Source organism: Dermacentor andersoni, chromosome 2, assembly GCF_023375885.2.
Source record: "Dermacentor andersoni chromosome 2, qqDerAnde1_hic_scaffold, whole genome shotgun sequence".
Lineage (NCBI taxonomy): Eukaryota > Metazoa > Arthropoda > Arachnida > Ixodida > Ixodidae > Dermacentor > Dermacentor andersoni.
The window spans coordinates 177278642-177306372 of record NC_092815.1 but is presented as its reverse complement, the minus strand read 5'-3'; the positions used below and the strand labels follow the sequence as shown (position 1 = coordinate 177306372).

Here is a 27731-nt window from a genome sequence, read left to right as displayed (position 1 = left end):
TTTCTGAGAAAAATAGAATGTCAAATTTGCACTCGATGTTCTAAAGCGCCTCTTGCACTTTTTCCCGCCTATTTCTCATACTTTGTGCATTCAGGGGAATCACATATATTCATTCTTTTATAAGTTATATAGCCATAATATAAATGAGTCATAATCATGATAAGAGCAGACATTATGGCCAAGTCCCACCATGTCTGCAGCTATACTAACAGATGAACTGAAAGTACAGACGTGGGGTAAAATCATCTTTAACAATTATTCTGCTTAAGAAGCACCAGAAAATTCAAGAGACGCTTCAAAGATTACTTCAAGTCCTCCAAATCGCGCTCACTTTGGATAATCACTGCATGTTCGCCATTTTTACCTCGGACCAACACCTTACCATTCGTATGCCAGACAGGCGCATATCCAGCGCTACGTGCGGAATCCTTAGTTTGAAGTTTGAAGTTTATTATAATTTTGACAATACAAGATTGTCATGGCGCCGGAGCAAAAGGCGAGACTATACACGCCTGACTAGGCCCCTGGCGCCACGAGCACAGCAGACAACAGTGCAAAAAAAAATGTATACATATATACACATAATACACACATATACATACTTATATATACGAATGGTACAATTATACATACAATAAATCAATGCAACACAATAAGTATAAATAATGAAAATGAAGAAATAAAGTGCGTACAGAAAGATACAGGAAGGCCAAAAGCCAAATGGAAACAAAAAAGTCTTGCAACGCATGAAATTGCATATCAGTCGAAAAACAGAAAATAAATTACAAAAAACAGGTGTCAATTGTTGGAAAAATACAGTTTCGATTTCTTTCTGAATATTGAAATGGTTGAGGAATCTTGCATGATATCAAATAAAGCATGCTCATCATTAAGTAAATTAGGAATCTGCCACTGTAAAAGCTGATTGCCGTAGTTTGTTCTAGTTTTTACCTTAATAAAGTTCCTAGCTCTTAAGGTGTAGTTAGTTGTGGTATTATTATATATAGAAAAAAAGTTCTCACGATTACTTATGAATTCTAAAAAAGCTTTTTCGGATAACTTTTGTTTATATAGACTAGCGACACTCAACATACTGTCCTGGTGAAAGTACTCAGAGGTATGTTCGTACATCGAAAGGTTATGAATAATACGAACACACTTTTTCTGCATTCGGAATAGAGTTTCCAAGTTAGCCTTAGAAGTGACGCCCCAGATAAGTAGACAATAGTGGAATCTAGAATGAATAGTAGAAAAGTATAACTTACGTTTAAGTTTTAAAGGTAACAGCGTGCGATGCTTATTGAACATACCAATTAATTGTGCTATGCTACGTTTAATATAACTTACGTGATGCGTCCACCATAGATTTTCATGGAAGAGTACACCCAAGAACTTGTACTGGGAAACCCTTTCAAGTGGTTGCGATTGAAATATTAAAGAAGATGCGAACTTAACTGGTTTGTTAATAGGAGTAAAAACAATATACTTTGTTTTTTTAACATTTAGGCTCAACTGATTAGCCGATAGCCACACTGAAAGGGAATTTAACCGTATGGTAATAAGAGGAATTAGAGTAGAGATGTTATCAGAGGAGAAAAAAACGTTTGTATCGTCGGCATATAATACAATATCGGGTGTTTCTGGTATTGCCACGATATCATTGATATAAAGAAGGAAAATCGTAGGACCTATAATAGAACCCTGCGGGACGCCGTACCTAATGTCTGCTAAATCTGATTTTATGCTGTTGATTTCCACAAATTGGGAGCGGTCTGATAGATAGCTACGCAGTAAGTCTAAAGCAATGCCTCTAATTCCATAAAAGGGTAATTTAGAAAAAAGTATGTCATGTTTAATTGAATCAAATGCTTCATTAAAGTCTAAAAATAAGCCTATTGTGTATTGTTGGTTTTCTATATTGGCAACAATTTTATCACGTATTTCAAGTAACGCAGATTCAGTGGATTTACCCCTTTGAAAGCCATACTGATTCGGGGATATAAGGTTATGCTTTTGCATGTGTCCAGTTATTCTAGAATTTAAGGCTTTTTCAATAATTTTAGAAAAAACTGGAAGTATGGATATCGGCCGGTAATTAGTGATGCAATCAGTTGCGCCACCTTTATGCAAGACGACGATCCTAGCAATTTTCATGTTATCCGGAAATGTGCCTGTAGAAAACACAATATTTGTTATGTCACAAAGAACATTGCATAATAAATTCGCGACTGCTTTAATTGGTGCTATTTTAATACCGTCATAACCACAAGAAGAGCTGTTCTTTAAATTGCTAATAATGTGTGCTATTTCTGTAGGTGTAACAGGACGAAGATACATAGTATTTTGCAAACTGGTGTTAATATAGTCCTTAAAGTTGTTGCTAACTTCTGAGTCAAAGGAGCCAAAGCACAAGAACTGCTGATTGAATACTTCAGCGAGGAATTTACCACTTAGCACTTTATCGCCGTACGTAAGTTCCTGGGGAATGCTATTTTTTGTGTGCCGCAATAGGTCCTTTAGAGTTCGCCAAGTTTTTTTAGGATCATAAAGAATGTCCGTAAATTTTTTAGCGTAGTAATCAACACGTGACTTTTTTATGTCAGCATTTAGCCTGTTCCTGACCTTTTTATATTGCTTAAAAATTTCTGCGTCCTCATATTTCAGGAAGTTGCTGAAGAGCTTATCTCGTGCTTTCATTCTCTTGACTAAGTCGTAGGTAACCCAGGGTTTCCTCGCTTTCTTAAACTTTCTAACAGTTACCAAAGGAAAAGAGTGTTCGTAAATTTCAATAATTTTCTCGAGAAAACTGTTGTATAAAAGGTTTGAATCAGATTTATTTTCATCTAAAATATCATTCCAGTTTACAGATGCAATATTTTGACGGAAGTTATCTATCGCGCGATTAGTTATCATCCGCGTAGTTTTTGTTGAGTTTTCTATGGTAACCTGTGGAGAGGTGCGCTTAGGAATGAAGCAGAACAAAGGTAAATGATCACTGATTCCACTTACAAGCACTCCCGCTTTCACGTCACTTTCATCATGATTAGTCAGACACAAATCAATCAAGGTTTCACTGGATGCAGAGATGCGAGTAGGCAGAGCAATATTGTTTGAAAAGCCATACATTGATAACAGGTCGACAAAATCATTCACTGATGTGTTAGCAGGTTGCAACAAGTCAATGTTAAAGTCACCCAAAATTACCACAGGCATTTTCAGTGACGACAGAGAATCCAGCAATGTTTCAAATCGACGGAAAAATTCAACCAGAGACCCAGCGGGAGGCCTATAAACAACGCCAATTATGAAAGTTCTACATCTGACAAAAAGAAGTTCGTAGTTGGACAACATAGCACAGTGTTCAGCCATTACTTCATAATGAATAGCGTTTTTTATGTATAAAGCAACCCTACCCCCTTTTTTACTACACCTGCTCAAGCATTCAGGTTTGTAACCATTGATTTGGATTGCATCTTGAGCGGTATTGTACCAAGTTTCCGTAAAGGCCAAAATATCGAACTCAAAGCCTAAGGACATGAAGAATGTGTTTAATTGGTCCTCTTTGTTCCGTAAACTCTGCGCGTTTAAAGCAGTAAGCAGTAGTCCCCGGAAGGAAATGTCTCTTATAGGTGACAATCTCCCCGCTGTAGAAGAACAAAAAGCGTATCTGACGCAGACTTCAGCGGCATCACGGAAACGCACCGAGACGGCATTCGACTACGCTTGCATAGCAGACGTTTGCGAGAATATAGGCCAACGACTTCTACTGCGCACTTTCTTTATTTGGCGCCAATGACCACGGTGTGCTTGACCAACATAGGACGTTCGCCATTAACAAGCACCGCAATCGAAATCGAGAAAAGATGTGATAGGGCTCAAGCTGAGCATCGATCGACACGGTCCTGTATCCAGCCTCCATCTTTGCTCGATTGCGGCCCCGCTCAAATTCGTTAAAATCGGCAATATAAAGTTAGCGTTGGCGGGAGATAACTTATGTGTGCGATTCAGGTGACCTACTCCTCCGACCATGTAAACAAAATGAAGATCCAAAGAAAGATATTCGTTTTAATTAAGAAATGATGCGCTTGAAGGCGTATATTTGTAGCTGTAAGAATATTTGTGTAGTCTTTGTCGTTTCACTGCGTGATTACATAGAGAACAGAGCCGGGTATCGGCACATCTGTGTGGGTAGAACAGGTGGCTATACGTATAAGCCCAATCGTTGCTTATGTGCAGTTCTGTGTTCAGCTGTTCGGCAGACACTAGCAGCCGCGCTCAAATAAAGTTCGAAAGGGTTCGGTCGCTAAGAAAGCTTCCCTTTAAAAATATTAGACGCTGTATATGCTATATTTATTCACAGCGTCCATAGCGTCGCACAATGGGGTTCCTAGAGGGCTCGTTAAAGCGATGCTCCTCCGGCGACGTCGACCACAGCGCCGACGATGTACGAGCTCTGGGGACTACACAGAAAGGCCACGACCTCGGCCATCTCGCGCGGCTGTGCGGCCCGGCCAAGAGGGATGCCGGCTAGGTACGCCACGCGGTCCTCTTCGCTCAGATGGTCGGACATCGGCGTGAGCGTGTAGCCCGGCAAAATGGCGTTGCAACGGATCCCCATGGGCGCCACTTCCATCGCCAAGGTCTTAGTGAGGCCAAGCACGCCCGCCTTGGATGCCGTGTAGCCGCTCAGACCACGGAAGCCGCTCTTGGCAGTGATGCTCGACACGTTGACGATGGTGCCTTCTTTCACGCCCGCCGCCAGCATGTGGCGGATGCCGGCGCGGCTCATCAGAAAAGGGCCCTGGTGGGGAACGTGAAAGAACACGACGTCGATTATCATCTTTTGCATTGCCTACTGATGCCCTTTGTTAGAATAAAGCCCACTGCAAAGTTTCATTGTTTCCGCGAACTGGGAAGCCTAGTTTCATGAATGCAAGAAATAAACTAGGAAGAGGCATTATGTCAAGCAGCCAGCCCTGGCAAGCGAGCTCTCCGTGAAGCCATTTCCTTCGCTTTTAATGCGACAGCAATTATATGGAGACTCCAGGAGCATCTCTGCGGTCGGCGTCGCCGTCGCCGTGAGGTTATGCATAAAGTCCAAGAGCGATAAAACCGTCGCCGCGCGCCGTATGCTGTATGTGCAAGTGAAAGCGTGCAAGGTGGAGTCGGCGAACTCAGTTCAATCTCGCGTGTGCGAGCGAAGAACGCGAGCCGGAAGCGTGCCTTCTCTCCTGTAGCGCGCGAGGCACGGGGGTCAGGCGAGGGAGAGAGGGCGTTCTTCTCCGGTGGCTCATATAGGGTGCCTCGATGTCGACCACGCCCGTCACTCCGTACAGAGTGGAGACATCCGCGGCGTCTACTACAGCGTTGGGCACGCGAATGGCGGACACCGTAGTAGACGTCTTCGGTGGACGCCGTAAGGACGCGTTGCCGGCGCTCATGTGTCTTGAAAGCAATCTGCGACGTGGCCAAAGTGCGCGCAAGCGCGGGCCTCATCTTCACAGCGATCTACGATGTTTGCAAAGTGCGCGCAGTGGCGGTAGCTCTGTATGCGCTGTGCTTTCGACGTTTCGTTCGCGTTGAAGCGAGAGATGCACGAAGGTCAATTCGCCCTTGCTGCTGCCGCGATTCACCATTCTAGCATTTTGACAGCGGGTTTCCGGGCTCATCGAGCGAGATATGTCATGTTTACCTGTGTGCGCGTGGCACCGTGCTGGTTAATTTAGTTAAAGCACGTTGGCGGGCTAGTTGGTTTCAATCCATGATGTAATGTGTAAGCGCGACTGAACGAGGACGTAGAAAGAAGCAGACACACAAACACAGCGCTGTCTCTGTGTGTCTGTTTCTTTCTACGTCCTCGTTCAGTCAGGCATATACACATTCTATCATTGTTAATTTAGTTAGTAAGCCAATGTTTACAAGTTTATACGGCCGATAAAACTACTATCCTTACTTCGTATACAGCTACCCACTAATTTGCTATCGCAATCGGCGCTTCGCCTTTCGGCAGGAACTGCGACTTTTTTCTTTCTCAGTATCGATCCCAACGCGTGACTTCTGAGACTCGGCGTAACCCGCCGTGGTTGCTCAGTGGCTATGGTGTTGGGCTGCTGAGCACGAGGTCGCGGGATCGAATCCCGGCCACGGCGGCCGCATTTCGATGGGGGTGAAATGCGAAAACACCCGTGTACTTAGATTTAGGTGCACGTTAAAGAACCCCAGGCGGTCAAAATTTCCGGAGTCCTCACTACGGCGTGCCTCATAATCAGAAAGTGGTTTCGGCACGTAAAACCCCATAATTTAACTTTTTTTGTGAGACTCGGCGCATTGGTCAGGAATGTTTGAATCACGATCGCTTTTAATTGATGTGCACTTGTTCGGCTGCCGCGCAGTAGCTCACGAAAGCTTCTTTCTCGCGTTTGTCTGATGCGCATGCGTGAGTTGCGAGAGAGAAATCTGGAAACTTTTGCTTCTCGATATGTGCCTTTCCCTAGGTGCTACGGAGAAGAATGCGCTTTGCTCCGTTCGTCCCTAGCCGAGCTGCATTACGCGACAGGGGATTAATACTACGGAACAGCGCCGCTCTCTTTTCGTGTTTCGTGGCGCAGCGCAAAAGCATTGCACTCATGACGGCATGTCAGCGTGTTTTTTTTTTTTTTTAATATTGCTGTATTATTTATATTATTTTCCCGTTTGACTTCTCCGATGCATGTTATTTTTTCTTGTGCTTCATCAACAGGCCTGGCACGGAGGGTTTCTGCCAAGGGGAGCGTAGCACCCGGTGAAAAGCGCAAGGGGTAAGGGGGAGGAGGATGCGGGGGGAAGGGGGGGGGCTTTGCTCAAAGCCGCTTTAGCGGCCGCAGACCGGTGAATAACGACACGTTGTTACTGCAAATTTGATTTGTCGTAAAATATCCATTTGCAACTTGCACAGAAGTTCATATTCATGGCTCGGCCGACGGCCCTGACACAGGTAGTATAGCTGCTCTGGCGAAATAGTTCCGCAAGAGGCAAACCTTATGTCACGTGCCACTGCAGTGACACGGGCCAACCACACAAGACAAAAAAGAAACTGCCGCTTCGCCATGACGGACTCTGTATCGGCCACAATGATCCCGTTTGGACGGAAGGTTAAGTGCCGTTTAAACTGTGCAAAGAGCGTTGTCCTCCGTAGTACCTAGACGAAGTCGCGTCTTGAGAAGAAAAAGTCCACAGACTTCTCTCTAGGAAATTTCGGGTCGGGCAAACGCGAGAAAGAAACTGTCCTCCGTAGCACTTGCCTGCCGAGCGGAGGCAATAAAAGCTACCGCGCACTCTTACGTGAGCATCACGTGTTGCGCCGAGACATTCAGCTTCAATCGCGTTGCGCAATGATCCCTCCTACTTTATTTTCTTCCTCGATGCTTAGCTGAGCGCCAGAATATGGGCAAGTTGATCGACCATCCCTAGCTTTGCAGCACTATGCATACAAGGACGCAAGAACGCGTCTGCGTGTTTTGACAGATAAAGAAATACTTTCCAAAGAGCGCACAGGTGCAAAACGAAGCCTTATAGTAAAAAAACAAAGTTCGAGAACTGTTAGAGCATGTATGAAAGAAAAATGAAAAACATAAATAGCTAATAACATAACTGAAAAAAAGCTAAAACCGTAAAAGCGCAATCACTACAAAGAATATAACTAACATCACAATATGCAAGAACAAACTATGCACAGCATAAATACACAACTGAAAATTGTAAATTTCTCCTGTATGATTAAATGGAATCTTTCTTCATACATGCTGACAATGAGTTCCGTAAATTACACGGATAAATATTTTCCACCGAGCTTGCCGTAATTGGTTCTAGGCTTTGGTAACAAGAAATTATTTATCGTAGCAGAGCGAGTCGGTGGAACACGAGGTATAGGAAACTGTGATGCAGCAAAAAAAAATGGAAGCTGTCCAGTCACGAACTCGTACACAGATGGTCGAGAAACTATCTGTTATGCTTTTGAGCAGAAAGACGTTACACGTAAAAAGTAAAAAAAGAAGTCATTAGACACTTCTAAAAAGTGTGATGCGTGTAGCTTGATTTTGAATGCGCGGACCTCAGGATAAGTAAAGAAAGTTGTCTCCTGATGAAATCTGATAGATTGTGTTATCATCAAAGAAGGTGTGATAGACAAAAAAGCTACAGAAGTTCTGAAAATTGTCTACCAACGCGTAAGAACTGTTTGGCTCGGCTGTAAACTCGTTTTTGCTCAGTTTTGCTTACTTGCTTTAGCTAGTTTATGCGCGTCTACCCATGTTCTTTCCGATGGTAAAGAATGCTTAGGCGAGGATGAGCCGCCATCGTCGGCTCACCCTCGCACGCGTTCACTCGCACACACAGCATACGACGCGCAGCGACGATTAACACCCTTGGATTTTATACGAAACACCATACGGCGATCGAGGGCAACGGCAGCAATGCGCCTGGAGTGTCCATATAATGGGAAAAAAGGTGAAGTCATAAAATCGGGATCAGGTAGCCGCCGCTGGAGCTTCTAATGCGCTTGCCCTCCTACTGTGAGGATTTGCAGAAATAAAGCGGAACTGTGAATTAAAAGCCATGCATGTCAGCGCCAACAATGACCCAGCAGCTATTAGCCACAACAAAATTTTAAGTGAGAAGGTCGAGGCAGGCCAAAAGAAACCCCAAATGATGTGGATAGCCGTAATGTGGTAGCGAAAATTTGAGTGGGGGGTGTGCACAGCCCCCCCCCCCCCCCCCCCGGAACATTTTGGAGGGGGCTCGGGCCCTTGCTGACTACGCTTAAAACAGAAGATTAAAGCATGTTTCAATGTCTGTGGTACCATGCACTGGGATGCAAGTGACAGAAATACTACGCGGGGCGATGCTGGAAATTATTAAGGGTGCCGCCATCCCGTATACTTTCATCGTACGAGCGAAACAACTTACAGCCATTACAGAAGTTGCGCCAACAGCAGCATTGCTGGTAAGTGGCAACGGTGCTTGCCCCATAATTTTACACAGAGCCCCATTTTACATTGCGTAGACGGCCACACATATTAATCTGTCTGAAAGGTACGATGTATTCAGGGGTTTGACGTGCGTGAACCACGATATGATCATAAAGCATGCCGTAGTAGGGGACTCCAGATTATTTTGACCAGCTTCTAAGTACGCGAGCCTTTTTGTCGGTTTTCCATCATAACGCGACCGCCGCGTCCATGGTCGAGCCCTTGACCTCGAGCTCAGCAGCGCAACGTCATAGCCACTGAGAACCACGGCAGATGCCCCGTTGTGTCCTGGAGGAACGCCGCTTGCCTCCGGAGGGTGCAGACGCGCTCCACATCGGCTCCGTCTTTTGTCACTCTTCGTGGCGTCTAATCGACTGGGAATGACCTGAATTCTACCAGAATAAGTCAGTGAAGGCTCCCGGCACCAGTCTGTATCATTTTCGGAACATTTCCGCCCTGCAGATTTCTCTATTTTACGTCTATTTTCGGCCGACGCCGGGCGTGGCCCGCTACGCCTAAGGAAGGCCATTGGCTACTCATCGCCCCATCTCGCCTCCCGGTCCGCATCACAATATGGTATATCATGGCGAAGGAGAGGAGCTTTCGCCCCACTAATTTGAGGATGACCCACGCTGGTTCCGAGCCATTCGGGCCCGCAACATGATCTACGCCGCCCTGAAGCAAGCGCCGGCGAGTTCTCTCCTCAGTGCTATCCGGACCCCCGGCAGGTTCAGGCAAGCCTGTCCCAATGTGCACCATGCGGCCATCCTGGAAGCGCTCTCCTCACTCCAGCTCGGCAAAGGCATACATCAGTACATTGCGGCCTTCCTTCGCCACCGCACAGCTGAGATTACCTTCGGATCTGTTTCCTCACCTACATTCCCCCAAGGCAGCTGAGGCACCCATAAGGGTCAGTCCCTTCTCCGCTCCTTTTCAGCATCACCCTAATCTCCCTGGAACGCGTCTGGCCTCCATTCCCACACTCTCGCACTTTTTCTACGTGGACGACATCAGTCTGTCGACCACCACAGGCAGTGTAGGCGCTGTGGAAGAGACACTGCAGACAGGAGTGGCAGCCTGCGCAGCCGAAGTCGGTTTAGCCTGCTCCCCCACAAAATCTGAACTCCTCGTTCTCCCACAAAGTGACGGCTGGATATCGGGCATCCACCCACACTGAGAGTGACTATTGGCGGCACTCCCATCCCCGAGGTTTACAAGGTTCGCATCCTCAGTATCCTCCTCCAAAACAATGGCAAGAACACCGCCACTATTTCCAAACTCACGGCTACCGTTCACAAGACGGTAAATCTCATCCACCGCATAGCTAACCGACACCGAGGCATGCGCAAACGTGATCCCAGACAGCTAGTACAAGCCTTCGTACTCCCCAGTAGGTTAACCTACTCATTGCCCTATCTTTTCGTCTCCTGGGTAGAAGAAGATAAATCAACGCCCTTATTTCGCAGGCTTAGAAATCGGCCCTCAACCTACCCCGACACACCTCAAACGAAAGACTCCTCCACATGGGGCTCCACAACACCGTCGCACAACTCAATGAAGCTCAGCGCTCGGCCCAACTCGAGCGGCTCTCCTCCACCACTGCTGGTCGACGCATCTCGACCCGCATTGACCTCAACGCACCTCCCGCAGAACACTCTCCCATCTCACACCCACCTTCTCAGGGTACATCCCCTCCCCAAAACATGCACCCGGAGCACCACAACGGCTCGCATAGCGGCCCGTGCGGAGGCTCTTCACAAACATTACGGCACGTGACCGGATACCGTCTATGTTGACGCCGCCTGTTACCCCTTCTCATCCATAACCGTCGCCATAAGTGGCGTTTCGAACTCCCTGGTCCCGCACGTCACTGGCTTGGTACTCGCCACCTCCTTTATGGAGGCCGAGGAGGCAGCCATTGCCATGATCATTCCCTTCACCTCTGCCACACACATTTTTAGTGCTTCCAAGACCGCCGTCCGCAACTTCGCCTGCGCACGCATGTCGGGCCTGGCTTCACGCCTTCTAGCCCGGATCCCACCCCGCCCCCTTACGAGGCCGATGCAAATTTTGTGGGTCCCCGCTCACGCAGGTCACCCCGGAAACGAGGCCGCCCATTCTCTAGCTCGAGGACTAGTCAGCCAAGCAGGGCAAACCACCAACTAGGGAGACGCTCGCGAACGCATAGCCTCATATCGTGGAATTTCCCTTCATTATAGAGAGCAAAGGCTCCGGTACTCACCACCACACAAACGTCTCACCAGACTGCAGCAGGTGACGTGGTGCCAGCTACAATCTCGCCTTTTTCTCTCCGCCGCCCATCTAGCACTAATACACCCGGGACTTTTCTCGCCTGAGTGCACCCTCTGTGGTGCGCCTAAAGCAGATTTCTATCACATTCTACACTTGTGCTCTGAGCTCCAACCTTCTGCTGATTGGCAACTCATTGACCTCGACCGATGGGAGGCTGCAGTCGGTATCCAGCTCTGATCCGGCTGTGAAACAACAGCTAACGGACTAGGCCTTAGCAGTCGCTGAGAAGCACCAGCTCCCAGCCACTCTGCGCAGCCAAGAGCCAACCCATTCCTAGGTCGTAACCGCATAAGGCTGAAACGACTCAGTAAATTTTCACCCAGACCACCCCTCTATGTCCTCGCGTATAGCCCTCGCGCTCAATACTAAATAATGACTCAAGAGAAAGAAACTGCAAGCCCTTCTCCAACATTTTGTAAGGAACTACTCCTCCACCCCCCCCCCCCACCCCCACCCAGAGGGGACAACCTTGGAACAGAGGGCGCCGGCGTTGGCGAGGACAGCCAAAGCCACCTAGAAAAAAAAGATTTTTTTTTTCTAGGTGGCTTTGGGACAGCCCACCGACACCACGACCGCGAAAAAAAAGAAAAAGCGCTCTTGACAGCGCTCTGCTCTTTTCCTCCTCGTTCTCATGTTTCGATATCGCGTGTATCGCCTGAACTCAAAGTACGCGCCGCGCGGGCGGCGGCAGTTGTAGCCCCCACCCCTCAGTAGCGCAACACAGAAGCAAGGAGACGCATACGCTTTCGCCAGTGACATTTTTTCATCTCTGTTAATAAATGTTTTACTCTCCTCCCCCCTCGATCCTATGACGATGGGCACTTTACACAGCTCCCGATTGAATTTGCGATGCCACTTTCGCAGTATGGGTGCGGCGGGCCCGCTTTGTCGAACGGTATGGCGAAAGCTTTGTTGTTACGCCTATTGCTACATTAGGTCATATCGGTTTTCCCTGCGCAGCTGTGGCGTCAATTTGTGTGCACTCTTACGAAATCTGCGTCTCACCTTGAGGTTCACCTTTATCACACGATCGAAGTCTACTTCGCTCGAGTCGGTGATCAAAGTGAAGGGGGTATCGATGCCGGCGCAGTTGACGACTATGCTGACCGGCGTGTCACCGCTGAACCCCTGGATGGCCTCGAACAGGCGTTCGACGGACGCCGACTCTCCCACGTCCACATGCACGGCCCGGTGATCGGCTTCACCTGCGACGAAAATTTCATGCATTATATATACCTATTGCTTGAATGCGGCAGATCGCGCCATATTTCAATCTGTTCGAAACTCCGCAATCCGTTACGTGTGCTGGCAACTGTGTCCAAATAAACAAAGATGGCTACGATATCCAGGATTGCAGTGGCTCTTTCGCTATGTGCTGTGCCCAAGTTTCTCGATTGTGGCGTCGAATCGAGGTGTATGGCCGTAGCCGAAGGGGCCCTAGCTTGCTGCCGGTGTCCTAATTTAGATCTGTCTCAAGGATTTCAGCGCCAAACAGCGGGAACAGTTGCGCTATGCGTGCATACCGCCGGCTTGCTCAGCGAGCCCCGCAAGACTTACTTAAAGGCAGTCTTTCTAGTGAGCCGAAGGTTGAAGAAAGGAAATGTTTGTACGTAGCGGGCCTTTGTACGTAGCACGTACACAGGCCCGCTGTGCTTCGGTTGTCACTCGAGCCTTTGTTTTCTCCGCAGCTCGTAGCCGAACGCGGACAACGTGTGCGCCCGGGGCAGCTGAATGGGCCGATGAAGAAGATGAGCCAAAGCAGAGAAGTGCTGACGGCACAGCGCGCATGGTGCGAGCTTTTGGGGGAGTTGTATACGTAATGCGAGACGTAACGACGCCATCAGCGTCATTATATTTGTACAGAAATGAACGCCGAATTACAGGCAAAAATAGTATTGTTGTCTTTTCTTTAATTATTTCACATTCACTATTCAAACGTCGTCTCGCGGTAAGAGTAGCGCTATTGCATTGTATAAATCCAATTTACTAACGTAGCTCGAATAACTTTTCTTATTAGTGACCGTTAAGCTATAAATAAAACCTCCGTGAACAATCTAGGTTTGCCACGACACTGTTAATACACGCATATGACGATTTCGAGCGCTTCTATTCAACTAACACTTTCGATGTAAAATCTTGCACAGCAGCGCATTAATGAAGCAATGTGAGCTTTTAGCAACATATTCACCGCGGCAGCCGTATTTCAATTGGGGCGAAATGCAAAAACGTTCTTGTACCATGCATTGGGTTCACGTTAAAGAATCCCAGGTCGTTAAAATTAATCCGGTGTCCTCGTCTACGGCATACCTCATAATTGTATCGTGCTGTTTTGGAACGGTGTAGGGTAGCCAACCGGACGTTATTCTGCTTAACCTCCCTGCCTTCTGCGTTTCTCTTTCCTTCCCTTTGGGACGTAAAATCCCAGAGTTTATTTTTAGCGACATATTTATTCTCCATGGGTAGAAGCTGTCCATACCATTGGGAATGAAGGTTAGTTTGCTGAATTGTTGCTTACTGCTCTTTTAGCTCTATAATCAGCATTCGCGTAAATAAGCGAAAATGTTAATTATTAAACACGGAGAACGGCTGCCGTAACGATGCTATAACAAGCTCTTAGTCAACTGGAAGAGTTAACAAGGGAAAAGTTAGGGGCAACGTAAAAGAAATCTTAGATGCGGGCGACATAAGTATGGCAGTAACGACTTCGGGCACGGGGTTTGGCTTCGGCATCACCGGGGACTCTGCCCCCCCCCCCCCCCCCCCCCCGCGAAAGTTCGAAGGGGTTGGGGTACTCGAGCCCCTCCGTAGTCGGCCCCTACGAACTCTGGGCTTGCATGGCTCACTTGAAGCAATCGCTAGGAAAAATAGATCGATGCCGATTCGACCGCCTTCTGCTGAACCTGCGCAGCTGGTGCCAACGAACTCTCTTTCGGACCGACTGTTTGTGCACGTCGATGACGTGATCGCCTCCTCCGGTGCGGCACTGATGATGACGCCTCTCTGTGTGACATACTTGTCTTGCCAATGTGGTTCAGTATTTTTTTTTTACTTCCTTTTTCTGTTTGCGACAATCCTTAAATTCACCTCATGTGATCCATCGCAATTCGATCACTGTGTATAAAGACGCCGTCTGGCCTGGGCAGACAGCACTAACATGGCCTAGCCTTACGACATTGCGGTGGCCGGGCACATAAGGACGCACCGGGTACCTCACATATCCTTGACATGATGAGGTAGAGTGTCTACTTAGAAAATAAGCTCGAAGCTCGTCGAGCGGCCGAAGTGATGAAAAATTACAGGGTATCTTAAGATCTCTCGTAAGAGGTGAACGGCGAAAGCCTACTCATCCTCCTCTTATCCTTCGCCTCATTAGTAAGCATTTTTACTCATTTGTAATCAATTGTAGTCGTTACAATTCGTCGTTAGACATATTGATGATTAGTAGTCATTACAAGTCATTTCAGCCATTAGTCATTACTGCTCACTACTAAGCATTTTAGTCATTTGTAATCAATTGTGGTAGTTACAATTCGTCGTTAAACATATTGATCATTTCGTGGTCATTAGTAGTCATTACAAGTCATTTCAGTCATGATTAGTCATTAATGGCCATTACTAAGCATTTCTAGTCATTCCTAATCAATTGTAGTCGTTACAATTTGTCGTTAGACATATTGGTCATTTCATAATCATTACTTGTCTTTACAAGTCATTTCAGTCATTATTAGTCATTACTGTTCACTAGTAAGGAATTTTAATCATTTGTAATCAATTGTGGCCATTCCAAGCCGTCGTTAGACATATTGGTCATTTCGTAGACATTACTACTCATTACAAGACATTTCTAGTGATTGCTAATCAGTTGTGGTCATTACAAGCCGTCGTTAGACATATTGGTAATTTCGGAGTCATTAGTAGCACTTACTAGTCATTATTAACATCCACCAATCTTTATTATAACGTTATCATTCACAAACTGGCACTATCAATCATTTTTCATTCTTTAATCTGTCTTTAATCTGTCTTCATATGGCGTGATGACGCTTCGGGGGACACTCCGGCGGTAAGGTCTGCTGACACTTCACCATGAACTTCACCATGAGCCTAGAAAGGCCTTCGCTTTAAAAATTGCTAACCTTCATGGCTGGCCTTCATAGTCTTGGAACTCTTCGTCGTTGATGTCAATCACGACATCAGAAGCGACGCCTGCCCTAGTGCGACCACCGTGCACAATGAACGACCAGAATTCTATGTGTCCTAGTACGCGCACGGCTTTCAGTTTTTTCTAGCATGGCCTGCGTCGATATATACTTGGATTGTTACTATGGTTTTCTTGGTGCTCCTTTAGGAGCCACATTACCAAGGTAGGAGTTGAGAATCTGCCTCTGTGCGGAATTTAGATTATTAGAGGCGTCGAGAGGCACATAGGCAACAGAGTCATTCCACGAGAAACGTCCCAGATCCCAAAAGTGACCATAGCCGATTTGCTTGGAAAAAAATTAGCCCAGTTGCTGATTGTGTGAATAATGTTTCGCTGAAGTACCTTTCTGCAAAAAAAAAAATTTTTGGTAACGTAAGCGTTGCTTGAAGTCGTTGCGAAGAAGCAAAAGTTGGTTGGAGGTAAATGTTTTACAGCGTAAACTGTTATGGGCTCATTCTAGTGTCCGCCGCCGGCGTCCGCAGCAGCTATCGCCGGGAATGAGAAAGAAAATTCCCAGTTCCCACCGGGATTGAACCCGGCTCCGTTGCGTGGAATTCAGCCACTACACCATAGAGTGCACGCCAGCGTTTTTTTTTTTTTCTTTATTGCATGGACATTAGCAGTGTCGTTCGAAATATTGTTGCATTACATTTGCACGCACATGAAACCGCTTGCTAGCATTCCGTGGAAAAATTTCCCTATTGGCCTCGAGCTCCACCACTGGAAAAGCTGGCGCCACCGTCGGCGTGACGTGCTATGAGGGATCAAGTGGACATAGCAGCCGCGTCGGCTGCTTCGGGAGCGCCGAAGCGAGCTGAAAACGAAAGTTTAAATTCCCTCGTACGCTGCGGTCCTCATTTAGTGGCGAAATTTTCCCGCTTCGAGTGTCTCCTTTACAACGCTTGAAAGCACTACAATAGGTAGTGGCTGCCTTTGAAGGCGCGCAACATGGTATACTGCTCGGTGCCGCAGTGCCGGACGTGCGCAACGGAGCCCGGTGTCAGCCTTATTCACACGTAGCCGCAGGACAAGAAGCTGCGTGAAGCTTGGCTCGCGAAACATAAAACCGGCAAACAGTCATCGGCTACAACTCGGCTATGCAGCAAGCACAGACGCGAGGAAGTTTTGTGCTACTGCGCCGGGTCTGCGATGTTCGGAAAACACGCACTGAGACGCTCGCCCGAGTCCTCTGCCCGACTAATGCCATGGCGGTTTGGTCTATGAACTTGTCGATGCTATAGATACTGGCAAGTTCACTGGAGTGGAAAGGGAGCGGTAAGAAGCACATTAAAAAAAAAGCATGGCATATGGTCATGTTTGTGTTATGAATTAATGCACTGGATTACAAAAAGAAGCATAGGGAAATCGCACACTGAGAACACCGATAAAGATACAGTGTGTCGCAACTCGAGAAATAATACTGAAACGTCCAAGAATTTAGAAGAAAAAAAAAAGCTTGAATCGTCGCGACGGCACATCACAGTCCCCGTAGGCGTCGAGGTCTCTACAATGAAATTATTTTTGAACAGCTCTGATAGCGCCCAGGCAACAATGGTTGCTTGTATACTGTCAAATGCTCATATTCTGCAGCCTAAAGCTCATGGCACGGTGCGAAAACGCGCACGCAGCGAAAGCGAAACAGTGCGCGGACAAGCACGCAGACGCGCAGTCGGTCGCTGCGAACCTGTGCGATCGCTGCATTGAGGCTTCATTCTATTACGCTTCATTTAGTTATACAAACACTATAAGAACATATTTCACATTGTTTGCTCTCAGCGTTTGCCTACCTTTCACGCAAGAAGCCGGTTCGGAAGACTCCATCGCGAAGACCACGCGCAGTGGCGTTCACTGTACGTATTCGGTAAAGAGATAGCGTTTGTAAACGATTCTGTGCTTTCAGTTTGCCCAAGATTATTATTTAGACAGTAAAAAACTTCTCTCGTTTCGAAAGTATTTACAGAAATGTCCGAGAGAGCTCCCGCATGGTGTTTTCAGTGAGCGCTGACAGCAAAACCTATGAGGAGCGCGCCGCGTGATCCCTCATACTACGCCAGCGAGGCGCTTCCGATAGATGGCGACTCAGTAACTCCTCGCCGCCAATAAATGCGTCATAGCGCGCGTGGATACATGCGATGTCACATGCACGTCCGGCAGCATTGAAGCGCGCACATTTTGCATTGCAGTTGCATATGCCATGTAGCAGATGAACAGGTACGAGGCAGCTAAAGAAGGCTTGGAGAAGAGAAAGAAGTTTAAGGAGATATATACAGGAATGCTAGAAAATATGTACCTGATTAAATCAATCTGGCTAGGTGGCTATGTCACTGCCACGTTTCAAAGGGGATCATTATCATCGTATCGTGCTACCTGCCTTGCGATGTGATATGTGCACGTCGTAGCGTCTATACATGCGCCCGTTAGCATTGCACTTCCATATTATTACACCAGGAGGCACCTCATGTAGCAGTTGCATAGACAGCGATACAAGGTAGATAGGGAAGTTTTGAGAAAGAAAAAGAAGATTACCTGATTAATTCCTGATTAATTAAAGCAGGCTAGGTGACTGTTTTTCACCGTCCCGTTTCAAAGGGAATGTCATTAAATAATAATCATCATCAGCATTAGCATCGTATCGTGCCATTTGACACGCGATGTGACATGCGAGCCGCGTAGCATCGATACCTACAAACTTTGCATTGCAGTTCGGTTATATTCGATCAGGTGTCCCGACATGCAGCGGTTGGACATAACAGTGGCATGTTGCACGTATCTGGACCTGGATAACTCAAGTAGGTTAGGTGACTATTTGTCACTACCCCGTTCCGAAGCGAATGCCAATAAACCATTATTATGATCGTCATCAACAGCAACGTACCGTTCCACGGGTCAAGGGATGTGGTATGTGCGCCACGTAGTCTGGGTGCCTGTGTTTATTCTACGGTACACGTTATGGCGCCTCCTCGCCAGGTACGAAGCGCTGCTGAAGAAGCGAATCGTAGAGCTAAGCGCGCGGCTGCAACCAGGCAACATCGGGCTCAGCAGACCGCTGTGCAGAGAGCAGCACAAGCCGCAGCTTGCCGCCGACGCCGGGCGGACCGTTCAGATCCTTCTCGCGAAAACAACGCGAAGAGACTTCGCCTAGTGCATGGTGCAGAAAATGGAGCTTGGAGCCGCTCCTGCAACTTATGGTGTGACTGTGCTGCGTGTACCACGGAGGTCCGTGACATTTTATTAATGAAGTATGAAACTAGGTACAATGACAAATCTTATTATTGCGATAGCAGTTATATGGACAATTAATCCCGGCGAATTTCCGCCGTCGGCGTCGCCGTGAGGCTTTTCGCGCGAATGAAAGCTTGTGAGGGTGAGCCGGCGCACGCGGTTCAATCTTGCGTGCGCGAGTGAGCAACGCGGCCCGGATGCGTACCCTCTGTTGCCGTGCGCGAGGCAGTGAGTGGGGGGTCAGGGGGGTCAGGGGGGGTCAGGTGAGGCAGGAGGAGGGGCTACTCCGGCAGCTGCTAGGTTGCCTTGATGTCTTCCTCGCCCGCCGTTTCGTACAGAGTGGAAACAACCGCGGCGTCTACTACGGCATTGGCCACACGAATCGCGGATGCCGTAGTAGACGCCTTTGGCTGACGCCATAGGGACACGTTGCCGGCGCTCGTGTCTTGAAAGCGATCTGCGACATGGCCAAAGTGCCCGCCCGCGCAGGCCTCGTCTTCAAAGCGATCTGCGATGTTTCCAAAGTTCGCGTAATGCCGGCAGATTCGTATGCGCTGTGCTTTCGGCGTTTCGCTCGTGTTGAAGCCACAGATGAACGGAGGTCAATTGGTTCGCGGCTGCTGCCGCGATTCCTAACTCCAGCGTTTTCACAGACAGTTTCCGCTCTCATCGAGCGAGATGTGTTCATGTTTACCTGTGCGCGCGTGACACGGTGCTGGTTGATTTAGTTAAAACACGTTGGCGGGCTAGTTGGTTTGAATGCATGATAGAATGTGTAAGCGCGACTGAACAAGGACGTAGAAAGAAGCAGACAAAGACAGCGCTGTCTCTGTGTCTGTTTCTTTCTACGTCCTCGTTGAACGACATTTACATATTCTATCATAGGTAATTTATTTAGTAAGCGAATATTTACCAGCTTATACGGCCGACAAACTACTATCCTTACTTGGTACAGCTATCTACAAATTTGCTATCGCAATCGGTGCTTCGCCTTTCGGCCGAACTGCAATTTTTTTTAGAATAATCTACTGGCCTAATTCTTTCATGTGACGTCATAGGTGAACACATTTATGAATTTTCCACATTCATAACGTTTTCAGAATTCATTTGCATAAACATCGGTGATGTTGTAGCCGCGATATTTTTTCTTGCTGTTTATCCCGTGGCTATATTTTTGCTGAAAGTAATGTTCGCCTGTGAAATCAAGTGCTTTTCCCGAAAATTTCTTTCTAAGCTGCCAAAAGTCACTTGTTTATTGTGTCCAGACCTAAATTAAGCATTAAGAGGAAGCTTTCGGGCCCAACACCAATGCCGCCTATTAAAATGCATGTAAAACGCAGAAACTCCCGAGATAACCACTCGGCGGATGTTAACTAAATTTGTTGCATTTGATAAAGATAAATTCTGCTGACTGTTTCAAGTGGAATGTTTATTTCGGGCACCAATTTTTTAAAAGGAATTTTCAAAAATTAATAAGTTTGAAAAATATAGAAGTAAGAAGTTTACACATTCGTAGCTCTGCACCTAGAAGAGTTATCACAGTTGTATAAACGGCATCCATTAGAGCATTCAAAGCGGGAAAATGGGATAAGTCAGTTTATATCTTACGTGAGTTTGTTCCATTGTCTACAAGGATTCTGCAAAAGTCCTACTCCCCTATATACTATTGTGAAACTTGAGATTTATGAGTAATACATCAATTTTGTCCTCTTCGGATGTACTATTAGACGGAATTCACAGAATTCTTACGTCGTTTTTCATTGTAGTGGTACAGATTTGTAAACTTGATAGTTTCTCTTTCTGAAAATTTGCCATTTTCAACAATATTTATTGAAACATTGACGGCCTAAATTATAAATTCGCTACCAGCGGTCACTAGATTTTAAGTGTTTTCTTTTAAATGCACCAAACCTCATCAAATTTGGTGCAGTGGTTGCCGAGAAGAAGAAGAAGAAGAATAAACTTTATTAAAGAATAGTCCGGCAGTTCTTGCTGTGGTGGCCTCAGGTGACGGTCACCGTCCTTGGACTCGAGCGGCATCTTCGGCTTGCCGGACGGCCCAGAGCTGGTCTGCCAGCTCTGAACTTTTGATAGCCGCCTCCCAGCGGCGGCGACGCCTAGAAAAACCTAGGTTGCCTAGATTGCCGAGAAAATCAATTTCTTTTTTCCTATGTGTTATGATAGGACCCCCCGAGCTAAAGCTTCCTCATAAGGCACTCTAGATGAAAATACTTGAGCTAGCTCGATAAACACATCGACCTTTCAGCTTGTGATCTAAAAATTTTAACTTCAATAAATTTTGTTTTAGGCGAGAAAAATGTTTGTCAACTCCACAACCCATTTCACCGGTAGGTCCTCCCGAGCTGTGTCTTCACTGCAGTACATGTATGCGCTGCCAGCTATTTTTCTGGCACTCCTATTCATTGTGGCTATTTGTCAAGCGAACGTGCACTGTGTAACATAACATGCGTATAAGTGCATCGTAAAAGGCGTATGTTCGGCAGTTCACCACTTCTAAATTTGGGGGACTTGGGCCGATCAGGCTGGCGAACACGGCACAGATATGAGCTTTTTGCAGTGGCAGATAGTGGCTAATACAACCTCATTCTTTCTTACGCGGAGGCAGAGTAATCACTTCTTCTCAGTTGATTCAAATCAGAACAAAAACGGCGTTTGACTAGGTCCACAGACGCTCACAGCAGACACAAGCCTGCAAAGTGGAAATATCTTGACGTTTGTCTCCTTCACAACGGTTGGCGCGGAGTGCCGATGATTCGGGTTCTTGCAAAACTCTTAATCTGCTTATCTGTAGCCCTTACAAAAACAATGAATCAGCGCCGTGTACAATATCTCGTGACTAATAAATATGCGCTCCTGACTGTAGCTTCTAATCAATCATGGTGGTTTACTTCCATCGCGCAAATGTATTATCGTAAAACGTAGTTGCGGGGACACCAACATTCGAACAGCGTAAACGGATACTTTACAGCCATTTACCGCGCACAAAAAAAAAAAAAAAACATGCGCCCATCATTTACGCATAAAGAGTTCGTAAGCACGACAAGAAGTCAACCGTGGCCTGCACGAAAAAAAAATTTTTTTGTTGCTTGCTTCAGACAAAATTCACTCAAATGAAAATTTCTGTCACAAGCTGAAAGCTTGGTGCGTACAATGAGCTATCTCACGTATATTTATCTAGCGGCCCTTAATGCTTAACTTAGATCTGAACATCTTCAAAAAAGTGACGTTTTGGCAACTTCCGGGAGCACTTTCCTGGAAAAATACTCAATTTGAATGTCGAACATTTTTTCTAGCAGGAACATAGGTGTAGAAAAAACGATAAGCTATTATTGTGCTTGAAACAATAACGATGTTTATGCACGCATTTTCGAAAGACGGCAAATTTTTTTTTGCTTTTTATTGAGCCAATTAAACGCGGAAAATTCGTAGATGTGTTCACCTATGACTTCACGTGAAATTACCACGCCAGTAGAATATTTTAAAACAATATTTGTCATTCTACCTAGTTTCACACTTGATTTTGATCAAGTGTGGTTTACACTTGATCAAAGAAATTCACCTCCCACCGACATTTCTATCTTCGGGAAAACTTCAAGAAGCTCTTACCTCAGCAAACCTTTTTTTCCTCGTAAAAGATACTTTGGTAAAGACCTCATTCAAACAGCCAAATAGCCAATTTTTTTTTTCCCGAGAGAATGCGCGATGTTAGCTTTTAGCGTCTCGGACGTTACGCATAGAATGACCCAACAGTGCAGGTTGTATCAGGCGTTCCGGCGGGATCTCCATCACTCCTATCTTTAGTTGTCCTGCGGCATTTCTTCTTCAGTCGCTTGTGCTCAGTGACGGTGTAATCGTTGTCGGAGTCCATGGGCTTGTTTTTGGAGAAACAGGAGCTATAGGAACGTCCATGTCGACGTGGGAAGCCTTACACTTAGCAGTGGGGCCTAAGTGCGAAAGGGCGTGCTCAGCGCAAGAGATGGTGCGCCGTCTGCCGTTGCCTCGAGCGGCTTGCTTCTCGTGCAAGAAGCGCTATTAAACCTCTACTGTAACCAAATTATCAGTAATGTGAAGGTTGTGAAGGTGAAGGGGGGGGGGGGGGGGGCACGAGCAACTTGCCTCCACCTCCCTCCCTCTACCGAGACATATTGAACTCGTCGTTTGGTTTGGCAGTCCTGAAACGTTGCTTCCCAACAAAACATTAGTGTTTCTAGAGTACTGTTGTACTCGAGGTTCAACAGTACTGTTGTACTGTTGTACCTCGAGCACAAAGGACAGTCGCCGACTGTCCTGTGTGCATTTTTCCTGTGTGCAAGGAAAGTTGTTAAACACCGTCATAGAATACAGTCCATGAAGTATACTAACCATGCTAATCGCATTAACATGCGTAGCAATGCAACTTTGGGGATCAGCACAATTCACTGACCAGAAACCAAATTCGGCCCTCTAATAAAACGCCTTGCGCATGTTTATGAAGAGATAAGACAACCCTGCCTCCGTAGCTTAGTATAGGTAGAGCAATGTATGCGTCAACAGGAAGCTGCGGACTCTATTCTCACTGTTAGCGATGTAATGAATATGATTATAAGCGCCAACTAGGTCCTTTGTGATAAAGCGGTAATTCATTTTTTTATTACGGGGTCTTACATGCCAAAACCACTTTCTGATTATGAGGCACGCCATAGTGGGGGACTCCGGAAATTTGGACCACCTGGGGTTCTTTAACGTTCACCTAAATCTAAGTACACGAGTGTTTTCGCATTTCGCCCCCATTGAAATCAGTTGCCAGCCTGCTTCTCGCTTTCCCTTGCCTGTTAAGTGTATGTGTTCAAAACAAATAACAATAATCGAAATACGGCCGCCGTGGCCGGAATTGGATCCTGCGACCTCGTGCTTAGCAGCCCAACACCATAGCCACTAAGCAACCGCGGCGGGTGGCAATTCATCTTGTCTTTTTTTTTATGCTTTTATTCATTTTTTATTTCACTGCACTTCTTACGCCTGCCTTGGTTTCGTTTTCTGTTGGTTTAAATGCCGTTACTTGTCTAAAGTTCAACCCTTTGGCGCCCATGATTTTCTTCATAGAAGAGCACGAAATCAGCCATTCTTCACTGGACCGGGTCGCTTTTATTCTGATAGCAATTATAGTGACGCTCAAGGTGTGATCGTGCCGTTGGTGCCGGTGCCGTCGTGCTGTTCTGGTATCGACGGTACATGCGCGACTCGGGCGTGCAGGGTTTGAAGGCATTCAGCGAGCGCTGGATGAGTGCCAGAAAAACAGCCTGGAACAAGGGAGTTGCGCCCCTAGCGACAAACGCAGTATTTATCATTATCATCACTATACAGAGACGCGCGTGCCCTTGGCTGCGTAAACGACCGAGCTAAGTGTACGCACCCTCACGGCTGCGCCTGAGCCAAAGTAACCCCACCTAGATAGTCCAAGGCCTTCACACTCCGATCCTTGACATCATGCTAGTGGCCTGACTGCCATAGAGTCTAATGGGAATGCTCCCGAGTAGGCAACAGTGATTTCGACGTCACTGCATGCCTTCGTAACGCCAACCTTGGCAATGAAAATTTTGGGCCAGTAGCATGGACGTAGTGAACAGGCCTTGTGCTTTCTAGGTGGTGTTGGCCAAGGCAGCGTTCTGGCTTCCGTTGCTGGCATGAGCTTTGCTTTCGGTTTCCGAGTCCATGCGATGGGGGTTCCGAACTCATGGTACGGGAGCTCAAATCCACCGCATGGAAACCCATACGATTCGGTAAGGATGAATACGTATGGATTTTGAAACGTCAGGCATTGTGAACCAGTAAATTATGTGGATTCTGAAACGTCAGTTCACAAGGCTTGGTCAGTGGCTGGACATTATGAACAAAGAACTACATCTTAAGTCCGAAGCGTCAATAACCTTTTTACCTTGTTTAGTTAGCAGACGCCTTTAGTACATGTTACCTGACCAGGTGAGTTTTCGTCGAACTCTTGACTACGTACACAAAATGTGTGATTAAAAAAATTTTGCGTATCCCATGCACCATGGGAATCAATGTAAACGAAGCTTTTTTCGCTTTCTTTTGATTGACGATCATTAGCTCATTAGATCATTAGCTACAGTGGCGATCATAAGGCTGATTTTTAATTTCTTCAATGTTTACTTCAATACGAGAGTGGTGAGCTTATGCTAACCGTTGCCTTGCCTACAGCACTGCTGTTCGTCTGCATATAGTAAACAGAACACACAGGAAGACGTGTTTACTTGAGGCGTTGATATGCACCATTGCTGATAAACTCTAAGAGCGTTGAGAATTCTTACTGCCTCACATGGTTCATCGCACCTTGGATGAAGTGTTAGACTTCCACTGAATTATGGGGCTGCACGTGCCAAAACCACAATCGGATTCTGAGGCACGCCGTAGTGGAGGACTTCGGATAAATTTTGACCCCCTGGTATTTCTTTAAAGTGTACCTAAATCTAAGTTCGCGAGCGCTTTTGTATTTCGCTCCTGTGTAAATGCGGCTACCGCGGTCGGGATCGGACCCGCAACGTCGAGCAATGTCATAGCAGCAAAGCTACCGCGGCGGGCAGTGCATAATTGTTAATTTGGCGTGCGACCGCTTCCGTATAGTGTCGGCTAGAACCTACGGTGGTTTATTGCGACTGTGCGTCTTCACCGTTTGCGTCAGTTGTCTGGTTGACAAACTTGCATGCCGTTTATTTTTCGGAAACAGCAGAAACGTACCGTACCGTGCCTTCAGTTTGCCCGCAACCGCTGTCGTGTCTGTAGTAGTAGCGTTTCCTTGCCTTGGGGGGGGTCACGTACGTCGCATTTTCCTTCTCCCGCCATCCCCCTATTTATGGTAACTGCTAGCGAATACTGGCAAAGCTGTTACACACTCGTTTCGCGACTGCGTCGGTGCTACCCATTCTCGGCTTCTTCTCCCTGCGCCCTCTCTACCATTCTATCTACCTCTACCCTAATTTTTAGATAGTGTGGTACAGCGCGAAGCAGGGACAAGGGACGCAAGAAAAACGAGCACAAACGCTTATTGCCAAATGAAATTTTATTGCCTAGCGCGAGGTGTTATATATAATAACAGAGGGAAAACGACATAAAAATATATGTGTAAAAAACAAACAATACAGATGTCATTTTCCCTCTGTTATTTATAACATCTTGCACCAGGCAATAAAATTTCAGTTGGTAGTAAGCGCTTGTCCTCGTTTTTCTTGCGTCCCTTGTCCCTGCTTCGCGCTGTACAACACAATCTAAAATGGAAAACCAACTAGCCTAAGCCATCACTCTTCTAAGCTTCCACATTAGTAGAAGGGTAAGCGCTGCAGTTTCTGCAATGCTTTCGCGGGCGGTCGCGGATAATTACAGCTGTCGAGAGGTTAATTTGACGACGCCCAGGGAGCTCCAGAGGGCATTGTGCATATGCGACGCGACGGAAAGATCCAAACGAGTTTCTCGAGTGGCCTTTCTTCTTTGCCACGCTCCTTTCATGTAAAAAAGAATGCAGAAACCCCACTGAAGTTGTAAGCATGAGCCCCGATTTCATTTGGTTCACCCTCAAATTTATGTTGCCCACATCCAAACTTGAGTTGGCCCACCCTCAAGTTGGCCCAACCCCAGGTGTCAAGTTGGCCCACCCGCAAATTTAAGTTTGTACATGCCTAAATTTCAAGTTGGCCCACCCCCAAATTTATGTTGGCCCACACCTAAATTTCAAGTTGGCCCACTCATAAGTTTCAGTTGGCCCTGTCCTACTATACGCTTCTCTATACATATTTATGGGACCTTTCGTACCCTATTAGAATTCTCTCTAATCGATTTTTTTTATTTGGTTTCGATTGTTCCGTATCGCCTGTAATGCTCCTAATCAGCTGAATTTACGTTATTATAACGATTAAATGTTTTAACTTCGCAAATAACACACTTTTGTGCAGATACAAGGCATTAAAGTGTTCGCGTGACGGGCTGGGGTGCTTGCCAAAGAATGCTTACGCATTAGTGCACGCTCTTAACCACCCCCCGACGCGGTGTGCAAGACTGCAGCTGCAGCAGTGGAAAAGTCGAAGAGGCAAATAAAGCTTCGCTTTATAGCAAAGGTGTCCCAACCAACATTTTCATCCAGAGCGTGCAAAAAAAGTTTCCCAACAAGTATACCTGCTGCGAAACATAGTGCTTCAAGGGTGCAGGCGCCCGAACGGTGGGCCACCGGTTGCCAGAGTACGCAGTCTTAAAATCCACGCTTGCACCAACCTGGGAGCGATTTGGCCACTGCCTGCGCCGCGTCCAGCTTGATGTCGGTGACAACGACGCGCGCTCCTCTCTCGGCCAGCACTCTGCAGATGGCGCCCCCGATTCCGCCACCTCCGCCAGTCACCACGGCAAGGCGACCCGCGAGGGAGCCTCCTTTCTCTGCAGACATCTCTCCACGAGCATACGTCGAGCTTTGGCTTCGACTTCGCACCGCAGGGTGCCTATGTGCTTCTTTCTTTCCCAAAGCACCGACTGCCGCGTACGTGCGTAACTTACGCACTGCCCCCCACAGTCTAGTTACCATCTAGCAGCGCAGAGGCGCCCCCTCGTCGCGACCGCATCTTTTTCTTCAATACATTCTTGCCTTTATCGGGTTGGCGTGCTGACTGCGTTCTCTCTGGCTCGTTGCTTTCGTTTCTTATTTACTCGATGCGTGAAGACTCTTACTACCTTCTTGCCCGTTCTAGGGCCCGTCAAACAGGGAGTTGTGAATTGTTTCGGGAGATGCAAACGTCTTCTTCAGCCGAGAGCACAAGAAGATAATGGCGACTGGAAAGCGGGATGGCATACGTAAATATCGCCTCGGCAGCTATACAAAAACAGTGATTGTCAGTGGAAGAACTAGCGATAAGCTGCTCCTTCTTTTTTTTTAATCGATGTTAGCCTTAGCACGTTCAATCTGCAGGTGAGCCAGGTAATTATCGTGACTG

The 27731-nt window shown here is 46.8% G+C and overlaps 1 protein-coding gene across 1 annotated transcript; it reads right to left on the bottom strand.

The window, feature by feature from the left end:
• Positions 1 to 428: 428 nt before the first annotated feature.
• On the bottom strand, positions 429 to 27245 carry LOC126540396 ((3R)-3-hydroxyacyl-CoA dehydrogenase-like). Its single transcript, XM_055076004.2, has 4 exons — positions 27018 to 27245; positions 22801 to 22805; positions 12324 to 12523; positions 429 to 4801 (listed from the first exon to the last, which is right to left on the bottom strand). The coding sequence occupies exons 1-4, from the start codon at positions 27188 to 27190 to the stop codon at positions 4400 to 4402; spliced, it is 780 nt and encodes a 259-aa protein (XP_054931979.2). The 5' UTR covers positions 27191 to 27245; the 3' UTR covers positions 429 to 4399.
• Positions 27246 to 27731: the final 486 nt, after the last annotated feature.